The following is a 22,388-nucleotide window of genomic DNA, read 5'->3' as shown; positions in this document are numbered from 1 at the left end:
CACGAAGATTTGGTTGCTTTATCCGGTGGTCACACTCTAGGGTTTTCACATTGTTCTTCCTTCGAATCCTGACTTCGGAATTTTAGTTCGCTTCATGGTGTCGACCCAACCATGAACAAAGTGTTTGCTCAGAAGGTAAGAAACAAATGTCAAAAGCCAAAGTGCATTCTTTAAGGAGTTTGCAGCTTCTATCGTAAAACTCGGAAATCTTGGGGTGATTGAGGATGGTGAAGTGAGACAGAATTACCGTGTGGTAAACTATAATCAGAGTGAGAGGGCGATTACCCAAAGATTTTTATTTTTACAATTTATTCCCAATTTAAATCGCCAATTTACTTTGATCTTATCTTGAGAATTAAATAGATTTTATTTTTCTTATACGGTTGGTTTCTGCACAAACATTTATACGTAAGAAAATGATAATCAAACGCCTATTTTCTTTTCCTACATATTCATGTTTAATGATGTTTGTTCTGTCTCTTAGACTTATCCAATTTGATGATCATATATAAAAAGGACCTTTAATCTAATGGTGCCTGATATTCTGACGGTAGATTGCAATTTGTACGACTTGATTGCTTCGTTTGCCCTATAAACTTCTCTTTGTACATATCTTTTTATTTTGAACAAAACGATATTATCTACACTTAGGGAGAGAGGATGGGGTTGGCCTCACAATGAGTTAGCAATAATGTGGTTCAAATTCACCTTTGACGAGAATCAAACCTAAAACCTCTCATTTACCAGTGAAGAAGAATACCACTAGACCATAATACTAAGGGACATCTTTCTGCTATCTACTCTCACATTTTTGAGCTCTTGAATAAAATTAATAGCCTGATCTGATTGCGCTAGGTGTCAACATCCTTGAGGCCTAGGGTTGGTTTGGTATTGCTATACTTTGAAAAAAAAAATTATTTTTGATGTGCTGTGAGAATAAGCTCATTTTTGCTACTTCACATTTTCAGCTTCTTTTTCATCCAAAACTGTGAAAATAAGTTGTTTTTAAGTGTTTACTAAACACATTTTTGAGCTCAACTTTTTTTTTTATACCAACCTTTTACAAAAACATATCAGTACCAAACCAGTACCTAATCACCCGTTAATAGAGCTTCAGTTCACAACAAAGACACAAGGAATGTCAATACCATGTACACTCTGGAACCTCAATGTCTTCCCCACAGGTAGCCAGACCAGCAGCCATCGTGAAAGCTGCTCACTCAAGCTGGTCTCCTAAAGCTACTAACTCAATTTGCACAGGGCAACAAAAAATCTTTCTTTTCGATAATCATAGAAACAATTCTCCAAGAACAAGTGATACCGGCGTTTCTTAACGAATCAAATCAGATGATTCTACACAATCCAATCAAATGTATTAAATTTTTTAGATAGTGAAATGGGATTCGTACAGTAAAGAGATTGGTATCTTTGAGAGGAGCTATCTGAAGATTTGGTTTTGGTTTTGATTGGAAGTCACTTGGATGCTATTTTCCTGGAATCAGCTTTCCTCTGCGGTTTCCCATTTTCTGCTTGCTTTTTCGCGCTTCAGCCATACGCACAGGTGAAGTCGGCCTTCCTTTTCTCGCTTGCTCTGTTTTAATGGGTTTGTGGCCCATTTACTCGATTCTCTATTGGAGGGGAATTGACATTCCCTTTCATCTTAATATCCAAGATTCAAAACTTTTGTCTCTCTGTAGTTTAGATGAATTTAGAATTTCATCCATTTATTTAGATTGTGTGCTAGTTTTTGTAGTAAAAAGTATATAGTCTAGTGGTTGAACTTGAAATAGTTTACGGATTTTCATAGGTCACAAGTTTGAGACTTGCTTATCCCAACAATATTTGGGATTTTTTTTTTTTTTGTGATATAAGCCAATTCCTTTTTTTTTTTGTTAGTTCATACCAAGGTCTATACAATGTAGAGAAAGATTCAATTACGTTAAAAGAAAAATGTCATGGAAATATTTTTGAGCTAGCTATGATCTTAAATTTTGTTCAAATCCAATGTATTAATCTTTTTCTTTTTCTTTTTTTTTTATTATCAAAGCACATAAACAAGCTCTGTTCTGATGATATATTCATCTCAGTTTTCATACAAATTTTAAAGCTCTATCACTTTTGTTTGATTAAAATTTTTCATAACAATAGCAAAAATAAATAAATAAATAAATAAATATAATTCCTTCAATTGTTCTCAAATTAATTATATTGCTATATATATATATATATATATTTTTTTTTTCCTAATTTCATTCATGTGGCTAAAAAGCCCCTCCTTGAATAGATTTCTAGCTCCACAACTACTTATCTTCTTTTTTTTTTTCTTTTTCTAAACGTTAGTTCGATAGTTTGAATGAGAATTAAGGGGTAAAAACAAATGAATGAGTGCAGAAGTAAAAACCTAGAATTGAAAAATCATTTTTCAGAAAACAAGATCATGCATTGATAGTGGAATTGGATTATTTATTTAAATATAACTAAGAGCAACTCCAGCGTTGGAGCCCTCCCCCCTGGCAATGCACTATTCAATCCACCTAATGAACAGTAACTGCCCTTAATGAACAGTAAATAGCCCTGGCAATAGAATTTGCATCTCCACCGTTACACTTCAATAGCCCTGGCAATAGGCAATAAAATATTAGTATTTTATTTATTTATAAAATAATACAAAATAATTTTAATTGTAATATCGGATAAGATTTTTAATCGTTCTCGTTGCACCACGTGTCATTATCCGAAGTATTATTAAATAATACAAAATAATTTTATTTGTAATTTCGGATAAGATTTTTAATCGTTGTCGTTACGTCACTTGTCATAAAATCCGAAAAGACAATTATTGAGGATGGATTTCCGATAAATTTTTTAATCGTACTCATTATGCCACGTGTCATTATCTGAAAATACAATTATTGGTGATGGATTTCTGATAAGATTATTAACCAATCACGTCGCGCCACGTGTCATAATCTGTTCACAATCTTTGAGGATAGATTTCCATCAAATTTTTAACGAATGATGGCATGCCACGTGTCATAATCTGTTCACAATCTTTGAGGATAGATTTCCATCAGATTTGTAACGAATGACGGCATGCCACGTGGCATTATGTACAACCTAATCCTTTCTGAATCCTCTATATAATCCACCATCCATCCTCACAAATCTCACACCAATTTTCTCAAGATCTTTATCATTATTCATAGTTTCTGCTTCCTTATTCACAAAAATCTGTATTATTATTCATAGTTTCTGTTTCTTTCTTAAAATGTCTTATTCTTCTTCCTCAAGGATGATGTGGGAATTCAATCAGGAAGAGGAAGAATTGTTTAACGAATCAGAAGCAATGTTCAATCACCAGGAGGTAAGAAATGAGAGGGAAGAGTATGAGGAGCGTCAAAGGAGAGATGACGAAGTAAGAAAGGGCAAAGCCTCACATTCCCGTCGAGTCATCCAAGCTGCGGCTCAGATCTGCAGGCCCAACCGTTCCGGAAACCTTGATAGAAGCAGGCAACGACGAGGTATGAAACTCTTGGATGATTATTTTGTTCCTAATAGTGCATTCCCTGATACGTACTTTAGACGTCGTTTTAGAATGGAACGACATTTGTTCAACAAAATCATGATTGCTGTTTGCAACCATGATTCTTATTTTGTGCAAAAGAAAGATGCTTTTGGTGCTATGGGTCTACTGCCTGAGCAAAAAATTACTGCTGCCTTACGGATGCTTGCATATGGAGCATCTGCAGACCAAGTGGATGAGATAACGAGGATGGGGAAATCAACCATTCTTGAGTCCCTGATGAGGTTCTGCGGAGCAATCGAATCTATGTACACCGCTGAGTACCTCCGCAAACCTACACACATGGACTTAGAGCGGCTGTTGAAGAAGGCGGAGATGCGTGGCTTTCCTGAGATGATTGGAAACATTGATTGTATGCACTGGACGTGGAAAAACTGTCCAAGTGCATGGCAAGGCGCTTACGGGGACAGAAAAAGAGCAAAAAGTATCATTCTGGAGGCGGTTGCATCTTTTGATACATGGATTTGGCACGCCTTTTTCGGGGTCCCGGGAGCTCAAAATGACATCAACGTCCTTGCCCAATCCCCAGTGTTCAACGATGTCCTGCAAGGAAAGGCACCAAAAGTTACGTATGAGGTCAACAGACGTATGTATGACGGCCCATACTACCTAGCTGACGGCATTTACCCGCGATAGTCAACATTTGTCAAAACAGTGCCACGTCCACGGAGTGCAAAGGAAAAACACTTTGCAAGCTGTCAAGAGGGGTGCAGGAAGGATGTGGAGCGTTGTTTCGGTATCCTCCAAGCTCGTTGGGCGATCGTCAGAGGTGCTGCCAGATTGTTTGATGTAGAGTCGCTTCGATCCATCATGATGACGTGCATCATTCTTCACAACATGATTGTGGAAGATGAGTACGATTATGAAGCTGTTGATGAATATGAGCCAGACCCGATGAACAATTCAAGAACACATATATATTGTGCTCATGACGCCACCGATGAGCCCGTGCAACATGAGCCATTACAAAGGGATGGACGTTACAATGAAAGGCTCATTCAACGATATACTGCATTTCAAATGCCAGACATGCACAATGCCCGACAAATTGACTTGATAGAGCACCAGTGGGCATTGAAACAAGCTAACGATAATTAAGTTCATTTACTGTGTTTTTTTGAATTTGGTATGTTTATGTTATTTTATTTGGTGTGTTTTATTATTTGGTATGTTTATGTAATTTTTTTATGTTTATGTTTATGTAATTCTTAGTATATGTAATTCTTAGTATGTTTATGTTTATGTAATTCTTAGTATATGTATTATAAGAAGAAAACAGAGTCACACTTCGTGTGGGTTTTAATCTATGTAAAAAAGAAGATAATTAGAACGATGGTCATGGACTTTTAATTATTTTAAACAAGTAGAAGAAGCAAGGAGATCTTTAATCAATATTTTTTAAATTGACATCAACCAAAACTACATTAATTGTTTGTGTTTTGTTTCACTTAAAAAAATTAGCACATTAATTCTCAAACAAGCTAAGGACTTATCAAACACGCAAACGCCTTCTCCACCAATATATATATATATATATATATATATATATATATATATAATTAAGCCAATTTACAGCACCACTCACCAAAATAAAATTTTATACCATTCACTTCATATTGGAAAATTTCTCATTGGGCAAGATTGGGGTCTTCCCCTTTATCATACCAAACCCCTTCACACCCAGCATGTTCTCATACCAAACAACAATTATAATTATTATGATTACATTCAAGCTTGGACTAATATTTTTCTTCATCAGACGGAAGATTTTAGTCATTCATGGTTCGTGACCTTTGATAAAAGTTTCAGATTAAGATTCCCAGCATGGTTTCCAGACTGGTGGGCTACTCATGGCCCAAATATTTCCCTTATCCCTGATGACCTTCGTCAAGCACTAAACAATAGTTTCAAGACCGGTTTTGACCGCAGCCGTTTTGACAGCAGGGTTTCCCTATTCTCTTTATTCATGGCCAAATACAAAGTTCCATGGATCTTAAAATGGAATTTCCAGTTAGACAATGGAGGAATTTTCAGGGCCCGGTGGGTAAAATGGTGGGACAAATTCAACCACCAGAAAAATTGGATTTTCAAACAGACGAAAGTATTGATTTTTCTGACTGGAACATTCCAAAAGTTTCAACCCAAAATATTTACAAGAAAAAATGGTCTTTGACCTCTTTTAAATCAGAACATCACGTCAAAACAGTTGAGAAGGCTTATGCTCTTAGCAAAGAACATGAGACTTGTCAATTATTTTCCCCATAACAAATCAAAGCGCATCGTAAAAATGGTCATAACTATCTTCATATTGGTTTAGTTCAAATCGCAGTTAAACCATTAACACGAAAAGGTCATCATACTTCTATCCTTTTATGTCTACGCGACGCTAGATTTACTGATTTCAACGATAGTATACTCGGAATGATCGAATCTAGTCTTTACAACGGACCTATCCATTTTGATTGCTTTCCCGATCTCACAATAAGTCTTTCAGATCCACATGTTTTAAAAGCTCTTACTCTTAATATCAAAACCTCCGGGTACCAAGTCCTGGAAGGAATACAACCTTTGGCACTTATTTTTAGAATTTATTACAAAGTCACTGGCACAAACATGAATTTTCAACCTTTAAACAAAAGTCCTCGCGACCACACTCTTTTGATCCAAACAACCCAAGAAAGCGCAAACATAAGAGTACCAAGAACCATTAGGTGGTCAGACATCAGACTCCCTTCAGATTGGTGTTTAATTAATGAAAGTAAGCCGGTTTCCGTCCAAAACAGTCTTGTTAATCTTGACAACATTGAACAATATTTTGACGGCACTGTAAAAATCAATTTTGATAGACCAGCAAGAAAATCTTGTGAATCAATACATTCACATAAATCCTTTACTCCTAGCAGACATTCTTTTTATGGATCCACGTCAACCGATAGACTGGGTCGAGATCAAGATTTGATCAAATCGTTAGTAAACAAAAAGTTAAAAGAGCAGGAAGCTGCACAACAAGATTTAATCAATGATTTGCTCAAACTAAAGTCTGTCGACACTTCTTCACAAGTTGCACACCCCGTTTATCATCCTCCAAACCAAGAAGAACCCACTTCTCTAACTGCTTCTGATTTTGAAACAACATCGGTGAATCACCAATTACTTGTTTTAAACAAACCACATAAAATCCGATGGAGGAAGCTTAAAGCTAACATGGCTTCTGAGGAAAACATCCCCAGAAGAAATATTTTTCGAAAAAAGTATTGTGATGAAGAAAAGCTAGCCATTTATGCTGAATGGAAAGCTTTTGTAGAACAATACCAATTTGAAATATCTTTCTTTGATTTTATTAAAAAACATTATGAAACAAAAAATAAAGTTACGGTTGTTATCAAAGAAAAATGGGTTAAGGAAGATAAAACTTTGATTTCCTCTAGTCATCCTCCCAAAGAAACTATTTTAATATCCACTGGTAATACCAGCATTCCCGCAACTCCTTTCAAAATTCCAAAAGAGGATTCTGGTTTTAAACCTATCATTGAACAAAATAATTTTACGAACCAAAGTCTTCATACTATTGGAAAACAATTAGACAAAATTGAAACCAAAATCGACAAATTGTCTCAACCAAAATCTTCTCAAAAAGAAAAACCTTTAGTAAATTTTACTGATACTTCTTCAAGTTCCACTGCTTTAAAATCCATGACTATTTTACAAAAAATTGATCATATGCTCACTGAGCTCAAAAAAGAGAAAGTTGTTAATGTTTTGCAAAACAATGATGTTTCTGTCGAAGAAGAAAACACATCTGATCCAGATTCTTCTGAGGACACGGAAACTAGTTCTGCTATTCAAAATATTGAAAATGTTTTTCAAAACATTGATCTTCAACCAACCTTTGATTTAAAACGTATTCGTACTCATTTGGTCAACCCTACTTCTCTTACAAAAAACTGGTATCCCAGGCCAACTCCTCCTGACCTACAATTTGAAGAACTAAATATCCAAAATCAATTTTCGGTTTTAGCTGACAAACTCTATGAATGGAATATAGACGGCTTGTCAGAACAAGAACTTTTGAACAAACTTCAACACATGTCCATGGTTGCTAATAGCTATATTTCAAATCACAATTTTACACAGATACAAATCGTTGATCTCCTCGTCCCTGGCTTCACTGGAATGCTTCATTCCTGGTGGGAGAAGCACTTAACTTCTCAGTCCAGAGATGAAATACGCTTTGCGGTCAAAAAAGATGAGGAAGGATTTCCCATTTTTGACGAAACGATAGGACAGGGAATACCCGACGGAGTAAATACTTTACTTTATACGATTATAGAACACTTTATAGGAACACCCAGCAACGTTACTACACGTATTCACGACCAACTGAGTAATTTAAGGTGTCCAACCTTAAGTGATTTCAGATGGTATAAAGATATTTTCATATCCAGAGTTATGCTTCGGGAAGATAGTAATCAACCTTTTTGGAAAGAAAAATTTATCAATGGTTTACCAAATCTTTTTGCTCACAAAATTCGAAATGTTTTAGTAAACCAAGAAGGTGTCATACCTTATGATACCCTTACTTATGGTAACATAGTTAATGTTATACAAAAGGAAGGATTGAAAATGTGTATTGACATGAAGATTTCAAAACAAGTTCATAAAGATAAATCTATTGCTAAATACGAACTTGGAACATTTTGTGAACAATATGGTTTACCTCCAATTGCTCCTTCGAGTAAAAAGAAAAAAGCCCAACAAACCAGCAAGTTTTCTAAACATCAATCCAGATTTTATAAAAGCAAAAGATCTTCCAACAAACCTTTTCAAACAAATAAATTTTATGAAAAACCATCTTCAAACAAAAAATCTTTTCGAAAGTCTAAAAAGGATTTTCAAAATAAAAAGGGAAAATGCTACAAATGTGGCAAATTTGGTCATTATGCAAATGAATGTAGAGTTAAAAAGGTTATTAACCAACTAAAAATCTCTGAAGAAGAAAATGTTCAACTTATTCAGGCTTTAGAAATTAGAAATACCGACTCTAGTCAATCTGATAAAAATCCCGATTTTTCCGTCTCCGACTCTAGCAGTTCTAGTGACGTCTCCTCGCCAAACATTAAGTTTGGGTGCACGGACACTTGTTGCAATAAAATTTCAGTGCTTAATAAGCAAGAAGAACAAGAAGAGTTTTTAATGGAATTAATTAGTAAAGTCGATGACCCTGATTTGAAATCTTTTTATTTGAAAAAACTTAAGAATTTGATTTCTTCTCATGAACCTAGCACTAGCCAAACTTCTTCTCAAAAGATTTCTCTTAGCACTACTTTAGAAAGATTTAATAAACCAAAAAAGGATTTAACCGTCAAGGATTTACAAAAAGAAATTAATCAAATCAAATCAGAAATTAAGTTTTTAAAATCAGAGAACACTGAAATTCGTTCACATCTCAGTAGAGTACGTACACAAGCGCTCGTAGAAGAACAAGGTAATTCTTCTTCAAACTCCGATTCCGACGCTCACTCAACTAAATCTTCTTCTTCAAAAGATTTTGTTTTAAGTCTTTTAGACAAAATAAGAATTCGAAAATGGTATTCTAAAGTTACAGTAGTAATCGAAGATTTTCATTTAGAAACCATCGCTTTAATTGATTCAGGTGCAGATTTAAATTGCATTCAAGAAGGGTTAATACCTACTAAATATTTTCACAAGTCTACGGAAACACTTAGCGCTGCAAATCAATCCTCAATGAAATTAAACTATGAAATTCCCAAAGCATACGTTTGTCAACAAAATGTTTGTTTTAAAACTCCATTTGTTTTGATCAAGAATATTTCTGATCCAGTCATTTTGGGACTCCCTTTCATTGCATTAATCTATCCTTTCAAAGTTCATCATAACTGCATTTCTACCAAGGTTTTTGGCCAAAAAATTACTTTTGAATTTTGCATGGAAACAGATCTTAAAAAGTTAAAACAACTTCAAAAAGATAATGTTTCAAAAACCCTCAACCAGATTACTGCAAAATCCCAGCAAATTGCATTTTTACAAGACGAAATTAGACACAAAAGAATTGAAGAACAGCTCACAAATAAAGTTTTATTAGATTCTATTTCCCAGTTTTCTAATAAGCTTACTAAAGAAATCTGTTCAGATCTCCCCAATGCTTTTTGGCATAGAAAACAGCATATTGTTAAATTATCTTATATTAAAGATTTTGTTGACTCAAAAATCCCCACAAAAGCACGACCAATTCAAATGAACCAAGAAGTTTTAGAGTTTTGTAAAACCGAAATTAATCAACTTTTGGAAAAAGGAATTATCCGTAAAAGCAAATCTCCATGGTCTTGCCCTGCTTTTTATGTCTAGAAAAATGCAGAATTAGAATGCGGCGTTCCACGATTAGTTATTAACTACAAACCTTTGAATGATGTTTTAGAATGGATCCGATATCCAATTCCTAACAAAAGAGATTTGATAAAGAGACTTTCCCAAGCAACTGTTTTTTCCAAATTTGATATGAAATTAGGCTTTTGGCAAATCCAAATTCATGAATCTGACAAGTACAATACTGCTTTTGTAACTCCTTTCGGACACTATGAGTGGAATGTAATGCCCTTCGGCTCGAAAAACGCACCAAGTGAATTTCAAAATATCATGAATGAGATTTTTAATCAATACAGCCATTTTTCGATTGTTTATATTGATGATGTTTTAATTTTCTCAAAATCAATAGATGAGCATTGGAGGCATTTGCATGCATTTGCTAGGATCATTAGGTCTAATGGGTTAGTCGTCTCGGCATCTAAGATTAAGTTATTCCAAACCAAAGTTAGATTTTTAGGTTACCATATTTACAGGTCTACCATTCAACCAATTGATCGAGTCATCCAGTTTGCTGATAAATTTCCAGATCAAATTATTGATAAAACCCAGCTTCAAAGATTCCTTGGATCTCTCAATTATGTTTCAGAATTTTATCCTCATCTTCGTCAACAATGCAAACCTTTGTTTGATCGTCTCAAGGAGAATCCTCCATCATGGTCTCAAAATCATAATTCCATAGTCAAACAGATAAAAAATCATGTCAAGACTTTACCTTGCCTTGGCATTCCAACTCCCGACTCTCTCAAAATAGTCGAAACCGACGCATCTGATATCGGTTATGGAGGTATCCTTAAACAAAAAACTTCTTCCGGATCTCCTGAACAAATTGTTCGTTTCCATTCAGGAGTTTGGAATCCAGCTCAAAGCAACTATAGTACTATTAAAACAGAGATTTTATCTATTGTATTATGTATTACCAAATTCCAAGATGATTTATTAAATCAAAAATTTTTAGTTCGTGTTGATTGCAAATCTGCCAAACATGTTTTACAAAAAGATGTTCAAAATATTGCATCAAAACAGATTTTTGCACGCTGGCAAGCCATATTAAGTATTTTTGATTTTGAAATTGAATACATCAAAGGCAGCCAGAATTGCATACCAGATTTTCTGACCAGAGAATTTTTACAGGGGAAGAATGGGTACTAATCCTACTCAGCAACGAAGGCTCCCAGCCACCCTTTCAGGAACCCCAGCACCAGTAAAACAAGAGTCTATTCCCGACTCTTCATCGGCCATCGCCATTACAAACAGATTTACTCCCTTAGGATCAATAGTAGGAAATATCCGACCAAATTACCAAACGGCCTTAGCCACCCCTTATGATCCTTACTCTTCAGTTCGTTCTCCAACACCTTCGCAACCTAAAACACCTAGCTATGCTAAAACTTCTCCATATATCCAAAACCCCACTACTAAAAAGCTTTTTTGCATACCTCTTGACATTGATAAAAATCAACCTCCAGAACGCATCGCTAAACTGCTTTTGCCCCCAAATTCTCACTATCTCCCAGCAGCACCATACAAAAGTCTCAAATACTACCAAGCCATTCTCTCTGAGACTGAAAGCATTGCTATTAAGCCAATTTACAGCACCACTCACCAAAATAAAATTTTATACCATTCACTTCATATTGGAAAATTTCTCATTGAGCAAGATTGGGGTCTTCCCCTTTATCATACCAAACCCCTTCACACCCAGCATGTTCTTATACCAAACAACAATTATAATTATTATGATTACATTCAAGCTTGGACTAATATTTTTCTTCATCAGACGGAAGATTTTAGTCATTCATGGTTCGTGACCTTTGATAAAAGTTTCAGATTAAGATTCCCAGCATGGTTTCCAGACTGGTGGGCTACTCATGGCCCAAATATTTCCCTTGTCCCTGATGATCTTCGTCAAGCACTAAACAATAGTTTCAAGACCGGTTTTGACCGCAGCCGTTTTGACAGCAGGGTTTCCCTATTCTCTTTATTCATGGCCAAATACAAAGTTCCATGGATCTTAAAATGGAATTTCCAGTTAGACAATGGAGGAATTTTCAGGGCCCGGTGGGTAAAATGGTGGGACAAATTCAACCACCAGAAAATTATTGATCTAGTTCGAGCAGAATTTCCCCAGAGTTCAACCTCAGCAATTGATGCATCTTCTTCACAGGCCTTGCCAGATACTCAGCAATTTCCTGAACTCCCGAAAGCTTAAGATCCAGTTCAATCTCTATCAGACATTAGTCCATCCTCCTCCCTCAAAGGAAAAACCAAGTCAGCCAAATCCTCTAGCTCGAAGAAAGAAAAATCTTCAAAGACTACCCAGCTTCTGGACTTGGCCCAACAGCTCATGGCCGAAGCAGCAATGCTCCAGAAAAAGAAAGGTTCCGACTCGGACTCTGACGCTTCTGATGCAGGGCCTCAGCCTCTCACCAATTGGGCTGATCAAGTGGACCTTCAAGACGCACAAGATCCGTTCGATTTTTGAACTGCATTATTTGCCCATGTGATTGTGCCAGCCAAACATCATCAGCAGTAGCTGCTATCATTTCTTCCACGAGACAAGGCACTATTCTTCAACAGTGAAAAACAAAAAAGTCACTGTTCATCCAGCTTTTGCAAAAGTAACTACGTGATTCCACAGTAAAGGCATCATCAACAGTGAAAAACAAAAAAGTCACTATTCATTTAACTTTTGTAAAAGAATCAAAGCATCTTCACTATTCATTCAGCTTTTGAAGAAGAAACAACGTGATTACACAGCTTTGCCAGCCTTCTTCAGAGGACAGCGGGATTCCCGGATCTTTTTGGCAAGCCTCATTCAGTCTCCTCGCTCTTTATAAGAATGACTCATATTCAGAAGAGGAACATAGTTTTTAGAACTCAATAGCTCAGTTCAATATCATCTCTCTGCTCATCCACAAAGGACAGAGATTATTTTCCAAACACTTGTAATACCTATATTATTCAGGATGCTTGCGAGCTCCACCTGGTTTACTTGTTTCATCTGCCATTAGGCAACATCTGTTTGTAATCTGCATTGCAGTAAGTTTTCAATAAAATTTATTTTCAAAATATATTTGCATCATTACATTTAATTCATTATTTTCATGGAATTATCTTCTATGATTAATTTAATTCTTTCTTTTCATGTTATTATCAGTCATCCATGGATGTTTCTTTTCAATCAACCTGAGTTCTTTTTAATTCAATATATTGATATGCTACTCTGTTTTTATATGTTTTACTTCCGCACTTTAAATTCTATGGACGGCTTTGCCGCCTGCTGTTGTTAGTTCCGCCCCATTTGGTATCAGAGATTATATATATATATATATATATATATATATATATCCTAATTCAAAGCTTCTTTGGTGTTTTAAGTTCATTCAGTCACTGTTTATCGCATTTGGTTGTATCACAAAATCCCAATCATATCAGTATTTCTCTCATCTTGGATTTATTAGGATTTTTAAGGTTTTTGTATTGATTGATTGGGAATGGATTTTTTGCAGAAAAAATTTAAAAATTGGCAGGACAGTCTTTTTCCCTTCAACCGGATTGAAAGCCCCATCAAGGTTTTTATCAAGGCCCATTGATGGACCCTATCCTCTTTTGTGTACGTATCTTTCTCATCTTATTGAATATCGCACTCTTTTTATAAAAAAAATTAGTCATTATAAGTAAAAGTATGATCAATTTTTAGAAAATTCTATTTTATGAGCCCATTATAAATTTCTCGCTCCACCACTAAACTTGCAATCATATATGAGCTTCATATGGGAACTTCATTAGACTCAATATATTTTAATGAGTATTTTCAAAATACAAATAATGCTTGTTGAAATTCATGGTAACTTTTCCTTTCCCTTCAAGATCATTTATTAATTGAATTAAAATTCTTGTTAAAATCAGTATTTCAAAATACAAATAATGCTTGTTCAAATTCATGATAACTTTTCCTTTCCTTTCAAATCCATTTATTAATTGAATTAAAATTCTGGTAAAAAAACGTTGGCTGGCACTATTGCAACCATTCCTCTCTTCATTTGATTTTTTTTTTAATTTTATTATTATTATAAGGATGAGAAGGATTCGAAATTATTACAATAATTAAAGGGAAGAGGAGTTTCGAACCCAACACGCAAGATTAAAAACCTAACACTAAATTATATATGCACTAGAATATTAAACCACATGCTTCATATTATTATTATTGTGCCAATTATTTCGTTAATTCTTCAACTTTATATACATAGTAAATCTCCAAAGTTTATGATTTTTGTTTCCTACACCGAATGGAAGATCCACCCTTTTCTTTTCAAATTGATCCAATATTGATCGGAGTTCTTTTTGTATGCTATAATTATTCTCTCTCCATTACAAATTGACTAATTTAAATCTGGGGAAATTAAACTTTAAAAAAACGAAAATAATTAATCTACACAGATTTGTAATGATCTTCATTTCTTTTGGTAGGAAATAACTGGATATGATTCATTCAATTTCTATTACTTTATTCATATGCCAATTAGAAAATAAAAAAAAAAGCAATAAATACAAGACAATGTAGGGAACGGTGGCAAGGTCAGCTTTCTGGGCATAACATTTGTGAAATGGTGAACATTGTTGGCAAAGGATTATACTGGTTTCTTGGTTACCTCCAACGTGTGGATGCTAAACGGGTGAATGATCAATATATATATATATATAACGGATTCATCGTTATCGTGACATCTTTATTCATTAATAAATTGTTATATAAAGAAAAACTTACACATGATAACGCATATAATTAAGCGCATAAATCTTACGTGACAATAAACTCATTCTACATATAACGTCTCAGGCTTGATGGACTCACTTTGCTAATGTTTTCATTAATTGGTTTAATTCCTGTTAATTTTGTATTACGCATTGTAGTGTTGGATTCACAAACTTTTTAATTCTCCACTTTCAATTGAATAAACAAGTGTGGTATGTATTTCAAACAAACAAGATTGAACATCTAATTAATGATTTGTTCATCTTCTTCTGGCAAGCAAGAAAAAACTAGTTATGAGATGAGGCCAAGTTTGAATTGCGCGACATAAACCAAATTTTCCAATCGCAAATTTGGTGATAAATAAATTAATTTCAATAAGTGAAAAACTCAAATAGATTACATAATTTGATTTTTTTTTTTTTAAGGGGATTAGCTCGTGGGAAAGCTATAGTAGTCCACCTCTTCGGAGGTCGGAAAGACTTGCAGAGACAGTTCAGTCATCATCTGACTACCATCGTATGATTCACTATCGTTAAAAATCAAACCTATGACAAGGTGTGTGGAATGCGAATTTGAAATTGGTGAAGGATTTTTCAAAATTTCCCCCTCCATACATATTTATATTTATCAAACCCTCCATACATATAACAATTGGAAAATTAACTTAATTAATATGGGGTAAAACAGTAGTCTACGATTTTGGTCGCAATTAATTTGAAGAGTGAGATGGAGATCTTGGTGGTGTTGATTTAAAAAGGAGGCCTCCTCATCGGACGGTGTTGGTGAATAGCGCCATGCAGCAGTCAAAGGGTGTCAGTAGCAATTATTTGAGAATCAAAATTAAGAAATGTGGTCAAGTTCTTCAAATCTAGTTGAATTTGCTAAACCACCACCTGTTAAAAGAGAGAGAAAAGAAGTTATAAACATTATCAAAATTGTATCAATCTTAACGAAGACATCAAAAAACAAATATTGGAAAAGAAAATGAAAATTGTTTGAAATCAAAATCAAAATCTCTAATTGGGTGGCATGAAAGGGAAAAGGGAGAGACTCTCAGCAACAATAAAAATGAGTAGCATGGGAAAGAATTCATGTTATGTCATCTTCTTAATTTTATGAAGAAGAGAAGATGGACATAGATTGTGAGATCGCCCTCCCTACCACTCATCTTCACTGACCTCTGAGAGATTATCTCTCATTTCAACTTAGCAAGTTCTAAGAATGTATGTTGTGGTTACATGGCCTTAATTTATAGAAACTCAGGGGCACACAGATTCATAATTCATGAACTTCATGTCACTCTCGTAACGCTACCAATCTCGAGAAAAACATGTGCATTCACGTGATAAGAGAGATGAAACGTTTAAATTTGACTCGACAATAAAAGAAAATAATCTAAGAGCCATAAGGGTTGGTGAGTAAGTTGTCAGTTTCCTTTTTCTTATGAGACCCATCAGGACTGGTGACTAGAGGCCTGGTTTAATGTACTTGGATCTGATATCTCGTAGTTGGATTCACCTTGCACATTTTCCAGCCCAAAAAATTTTCAACTAATGTCCGACCTTATCATAAGCATAGTTCAAAGCATGTGATATTTTATTGGATATCGTGCTGGATTTTTATCCATGCCTCGACGGTTTGATGTAGTATACTGTATATGCAATACAAGGAAAAAAATATTGTTCTCAATTCGTAAAGTTCTGATTTTTGTTCATACAAATCACCTCTTTTTATGTCGATGGAAATTAATCGAGGTTCATTACATCGCATGTCTCTTGAGCACAACAGGTACAAGAAGTTTCGGAACCGGAAGGCGATGTTCCGTCCCATACCGCAAAGCTTTTGAAATGAACAAACCAACTCGCACATGTTCGCTTCCGACCTAGGGTATAAGAACAATAGATCCAGATGTTTTCCTGTTCTCAAGGTCTGCGTGTGCCTGTGCTGCTTCAGATAATGAGTAGGTGTGATTCACTCGAACCCGCAATATACCCGATGCAACATTAGCAAATACCTCTCCTGCAGCCTCTAACAATTCCTCTCGAGTTACAGCGTAATGAAAGAGGCTAGGCCGAGTCAAGAAAAGTGATTTCGCTGCAATAGCTGATAACGGAACTGGATCAGGCGCACCTGATGACTGCCCAAAACTCACCATGTATCCCCGAAGTTTTAAGACTTCCAGTGATCCCTGAAAACAAACCTCCCGATAAGAATTCAATGTTGAAAACATTACTTATCTATTAGATGATGTCAATGTTGGAGTTGAGTAGTTTGGATAAATCATGACAGCTTATGAATATAAGACAAGTATAACTTACCTCAAACGTATCCTTCCCTACAGAATCGTAGACAACTTCAACCCCATTGTTGGATGTTATTTCTTTCACACGAGTGACAAAGTCCTCTTCCTTGTATATTATGACATGGTGGCATCCATCCTCCTTGGCCTGAGCTGCCTTTTCTTTAGTTGATACAGTCCCAATGACAGTCGCACCAAGGGCATTAGCCCACTGGCATAAAAGGGATCCAACTCCACCAGCTGCTGCATGAACAAGGACTGTGTGTCCAGGTTCGACCTGTATAACAAAGGTTGAGTCAGATCTAATAACAAAAGCAACAAAGGTTTCAATTTTTCAAAACATTCATAAAATTAGGAAAAACGATGGCCATCATTAGGCATGCAATTGTAGAACGAAGTTATGTTGAGATTAACAAAGCACTTCACTTTTCACACTTAGCTGTGATGCTTTTCTTATTTCTGCAGTTTTCCCTTGTATCAGATATTTAAAGGAACAGATTAATAGAGAGAGAAAGCTTCTCAACTTCTATGAGTGCTCATGATTCGCACATGAAAGGGTTACACACAACTCAGCTTACGTTGCCGAAACAGGGACAATAGCTAAAATTGGTTTAGCGGTACACTGAATTTCATTTACTGATTTACATTTGCTGGCAGTGACCAGTATTATTAGTAACAAATATTCACCTTGACAGGAACAGTGTGTGTATGAAACAAAGAGCTCTACAAAAACATTCTGCAATTCCACATTTATTTTCAAGAGAGATTAAAAAAAGCAGATGCGGGTACATGTGTAAAACTACCTTGAAACAGCGGCGTAGTAGAAACTGAGCTGTTGTACCCTTAAGCATGAGGGAGGCTGCAACTTTAGGATCAATGGAAGGAGGAACAGGCACAGCTCTGTTTGCAGGAAGGATCTGCTCTTCCGCATATGAGCCCATTTGCTGACCAGCATAGGCTACAAGATCTCCAACTTGCCTGCCCGTTAGACCTGGTCCCACAGCTGTCACGACTCCACAAGCCTCGACACCTGAAATCAGTTTTGGTTTATACATAAATAGGGTAACTAGTAACTACATCTGCAGTGCCCGATAAAGTTTCAGATGTATATATACACAATCAAAATATCGGTGGGAACTGTTATCTGATTTCATGCTCTGCATTCTTGTTTTTAAGTTCATCCCAATCATTCCTAACCATTTGTCGAAATTTATACTCACCAGAGAGGTTACCCAAAATTTTTAATAAAATTTGGATACAAGATAATCTTGGTTGAAATGCATCTCTATAATCTCAAAAATGAATTTTATTCGACTAGTGAACTTAATGAAATGAAACAAAACCTGGGGTGTAGGGAAGCGTAGCAGCCTTATAAAGGCCTTTGCGGTAGTACACATCAATGAAATTAATCCCGATGGCCTCATTCTTCACACGAATCTCGCCATCCTTTGGCTCCCCTACTTCCACATCTTCCCATTTCAACACCTAACATGATCACATGGCCAAAGTGAGAAAAACGATTGGGAATTATTGGCATAAACTAATAACCAAAGCAAAACTTTAACGAAATGGATATCGAATAATCAGCATCAAAGGAGTATAAATCGTTTTCTGGTCCAATTGCCGGCTTATGTGAACGATTATAAAAGAACAGCACTTGATATGGCACTATAAACTCTCTACCAGACAGTATAAATTGAAGCTTATCAACCATCAACAAGCATGCTCACTTCCAAATAAATTATCATAGCACAGATTAGAAGCAATTCTCAAATTCAACGAGTCAAAATTACAAACAATAAAAACAACTCAGAGGCTTCTTAATTAAATTGGGCTGATTCTGTTTTTCTCATACAAATCAAAGCACAACCCAGAATTCCAATTCGTAGACAATATATGTAGAGAGAGAGAGAGACCTCAGGGCCACCATGCTACTATCAGAGCTTAGGGTATACACAAAAATAATTTACGCTTTGCTACCATGCTGGTGCAATAGCAAGATCTTGCACACAGTTTAAATGATGGGATATGTATATTAAAAAGTTAATAACTTAAAAAATAAAAAATTTCACCACTTACATAAAAACACATGGTGTACCATCTGTTTTCCCGTCACAACTAAAAATTTCACCATGAACTCAACCACCTGCACAACCCCGGGCAGTCCACCAATGACTCTAATTTACTCAGAGTTTTAATTTGCTAACGACTTAATTTATTTATTTATTAAAGGGTAATTAAAGAAAATCTAGTTGTGAAGTCCTTGTAGTTTGTATTGACCAGTATTGACGGATAAGAAGGGTAGTATGGTAAAAAAGGTGGCACTGAAGTGAGGCAGTTAGTATATTTGGAAGTTAGTTAGAACTAGAAAAATTGCCCGTGCTTCGCTACGGGTTTTGGAACTATTATCCACAACAGGCATGAATAATTTGCATAGAAAGGTGCACTACAAAGTATTAGTCAACTCATGCAATACATACAAATTTTCAAGCTATTATCCACAACAGGCATGAATAAAGTGCACAAAAAAATATTAGTCAGCTCATGCATAACATACAAATTTTCAAGCTTTGAATTGCCTTGTTCGCAAGTCAGTATTCTGTTCTGTTTACAACCATTGAACTTATTATGTGAATCCAAAGTGGAAAAGCCAGGAAGACATTCACAAACCCAAATCAAACTCACCAAATCTGACATTAAAGAATAAATTATATAAAGTGACATATTGAAAGAAACTCAAAAGAGATTAGAAAGAAAAAGAGATTGCACCGGAGGAAGTGGGAAAGCGAGGAGAGACGCAGGTGTAGAGGTCAATGGAGAAAGCCACTGCCAAGAAACCCAAGCTTAAAGAAGCCCTCTTTGATGCGACGGAGCAACATGCTAGGCAATACAGAAAACAAATGGAACAAAACTTTAACCAAACAAAAGGAATAAGCAATTATTAAAATATTAGATACATTAGATGAAACAATTTAATAAAACTCCAGGAATTATTTGTTAAGACACATGAAATTCCATATTTAAAATTCTAGATAGAATGGAAAAAACGTAATTGAACTAACGATTAAGAATTGAAGTTACTTTTGTTAACATAATAACATTTATTTGCAGGGGATTGATATCGTTTATATTTTATTGCATCAATGTATATAGGGCTTGTCACTTTATAATGAGTTACACTACAGTCTCCTTCGATTTTACATGTATATATTTTGGTGAGAGATACAAATAAGGATAACTTGGTACGAAAACACAATACGACATCTTTTAACATAAAAAATTGAAAGCGAAAACAAAAATGACAAAGATAAAAATCAAAATCCAATTAAATAATCGAAGAAAACAATAGAAATATCCATCAAGAATTTAAAAAAATAAATTAAAAAAGGGGAATTATACCAAATCCTTGGACGAAGGCACAAATATAGCCCCGAAATCCTAGAAGAAGTAGAGGACTCCTTTTACCCCAAAAGCTCATAAGTGAAGAAAGAAGACGACGACCCAGTTATTCATTGGTAGTGATTTGCATCTGACCCATTTAGAAGACGATATGTGCGTCTCAATTGCTTCCCACCAATCCGACTCTTCAACTTCAAATTATTTAGGCATTTTTAAGCAAATCCAGAATGACACATCTTTCTCTAACAATAAAACGCAATTGCATTGTCTCTCTTTCTAGAAAATATAAAAAGTTTCAAATTCACGCACACAGAGAGAGTACTTTAATTTTTTTTTTATATAACATGAGATGTGGATAATATTATTTATCCAAGAAAAATGTACAATTTTCTTTGTTAAGTTCTTCGATTTAAAAATCTCAATTTCACAAACATGGCAGAATTTTAATGATCTACAATACACAGAAAAACAGTATTATCCAGCATAGAATAGAACAGAAGAAACTATAAAAAAATATCTAGCATTACATCTTAGGTATATTTATGAAACACAGATTTGATGTGTATGTAAGTAAACCTTTTAGGGTTGTCAATTGGCTAAAAAATATATTGGAAAATAATCAAAAGAAAACACTTTTAGTTGGTTATAAATATTTACCAAGGTCTGTTCACCAATGAAACTCAGTTCATGTGGAATTGGGGGAAAGAAAAGGTTCAAAACTCTAATCATCCAAATAGAACCTATTATGTTAAAATGGTTCTTGAATAAGGTCAGCAGTGGTATTTGCAAAGAAACAACGATGTTAACTCGCAATATCTAACTAGGCAATTTTCAAACTTTTTGTAATAATTTTTCAATTCTAACAGGTAATTCTCCACTTAATTGTTTAATCTTTTAATTGCTACAAGCCTACAAGTATATTGTCTTTCGAACATTCTAATTTTCCTTATGACCATAGCCCTTAATTATTGTTAAAAAAGTATTGAAGAGTCGTATTTTTTCTATGACTTCGGCTATAATGAAGATTTTTCACAGTGGTCAGGATGGTAAAGGTTTATAGATATCTAATTTTATTCATATGTGTGTTCTTTCTCATTTGCTTTTCTACTCATATGAACTTAAACTTTAAACTAAACCAATTTTAGGGTTTTACAACATTTCAAGCACACTCCTACAGTTGGGAATTCTCCCTATGTCTCTCCTCCTTTCTCTTCAATGTTTGATTGGTATTTTACTGTTATTAGGTTTTCCATTTTGGGTTTTGCCTCAATCAGATAGAGAGAGAGAGGGAGAGGGGGAGAGAGAGAGAGGGAGAGGGGGAGAGAGAGAGAGAGAGAGAGAGGGAGAGGGAGAGGGGGAGAGAGAGAGAGAGAGAGAGAGAGAGGGAGAGAGGGAGAGAGAGAAATGTTCTTGCAAACAATCAATTGGTGTGCAATTTGTGAGGGAATTTGCTCCATTCTTTCTCTTGGTTATTTTACGTTTTTGGTAATTAAACTTTTTGTTTTACTTTGTCTTTTTTATTTTGTTATGTTCCTCTAATCCAGGAATTCGACCTATTAATATTTTTGTAAATTTTAATTATGTTTATAAGTGTTGGAAAGTGGATGCTACTTGCTATTGTTCATGGACTTTAGGTAAGAACTTGCATTTAAAATCTCATGTTGTTTGACAATTGCATGAATAACATTTAAATCATTACTTTACGCAAAGTGAAAACGAAAAACATGACAACTTTTAGAACGTGCATGGTAAAGAAAAAGTTAATCTTTACACAATACATTTAAAATATATCTTGACAATTACAATGGAAGAAAAACTATCTTAATATACCTTTAGGGACGTGTAGTGTCCGTGATGCAAAAATGCTTAATGTGCGTGCGGAGAAGCCAATTCTTTATAAATTACTTTAGTCTAAAGTAAGATTTGAAATTGGCACTGTTTAAATGAACAGTGTTTGAACCCGA

At 35.1% G+C, this 22,388-nt stretch overlaps 1 protein-coding gene and 1 long non-coding RNA gene across 2 annotated transcripts; one reads left to right on the top strand and one right to left on the bottom strand.

Moving 5' to 3' along the window:
• Window positions 1-12,633: 12,633 nt before the first annotated feature.
• Window positions 12,634-16,415, top strand: LOC125471114. Its single transcript, XR_007253381.1, has 2 exons — window positions 12,634-13,006; window positions 13,477-16,415. It is a non-coding gene; the product is annotated as an uncharacterized LOC125471114 (long non-coding RNA).
• Window positions 16,416-16,514: 99 nt separating this feature from the next.
• LOC125471121 (quinone oxidoreductase-like) lies at window positions 16,515-19,116 on the bottom strand. The gene is made up of 6 exons (XM_048571150.1): window positions 19,105-19,116; window positions 18,942-18,956; window positions 18,369-18,510; window positions 17,829-18,055; window positions 17,045-17,302; window positions 16,515-16,914 (listed from the first exon to the last, which is right to left on the bottom strand). The coding sequence occupies exons 1-6, from the start codon at window positions 19,114-19,116 to the stop codon at window positions 16,609-16,611; spliced, it is 960 nt and encodes a 319-aa protein (XP_048427107.1). The 3' UTR covers window positions 16,515-16,608.
• Between the last annotated feature and the right edge of the window lie 3,272 nt (window positions 19,117-22,388).

This window comes from the organism of the source record quoted next, unplaced genomic scaffold (assembly GCF_019419815.1).
Source record: "Pyrus x bretschneideri cultivar Hongxiangsu unplaced genomic scaffold, Pyrus_bretschneideri_v1 Contig57, whole genome shotgun sequence".
NCBI lineage: Eukaryota > Viridiplantae > Streptophyta > Magnoliopsida > Rosales > Rosaceae > Pyrus > Pyrus x bretschneideri.
The sequence above is the reverse complement of the archived record's forward strand: the minus strand, read 5'-3'. Positions and strand labels throughout refer to the sequence as shown.

Bases quoted from the DNA above. Each gene is read 5' to 3' on its own strand.
- LOC125471121 (XM_048571150.1), bottom strand. The intron at 17,303-17,828 runs GTAGTTTTACAC...TTTGTTATACAG, and splicing joins TACTACGCCGCTGTTTCAAG to GTCGAACCTGGACACACAGT. The intron at 16,915-17,044 runs GTAAGTTATACT...GTTTGTTTTCAG, and splicing joins TAGGGAAGGATACGTTTGAG to GGATCACTGGAAGTCTTAAA.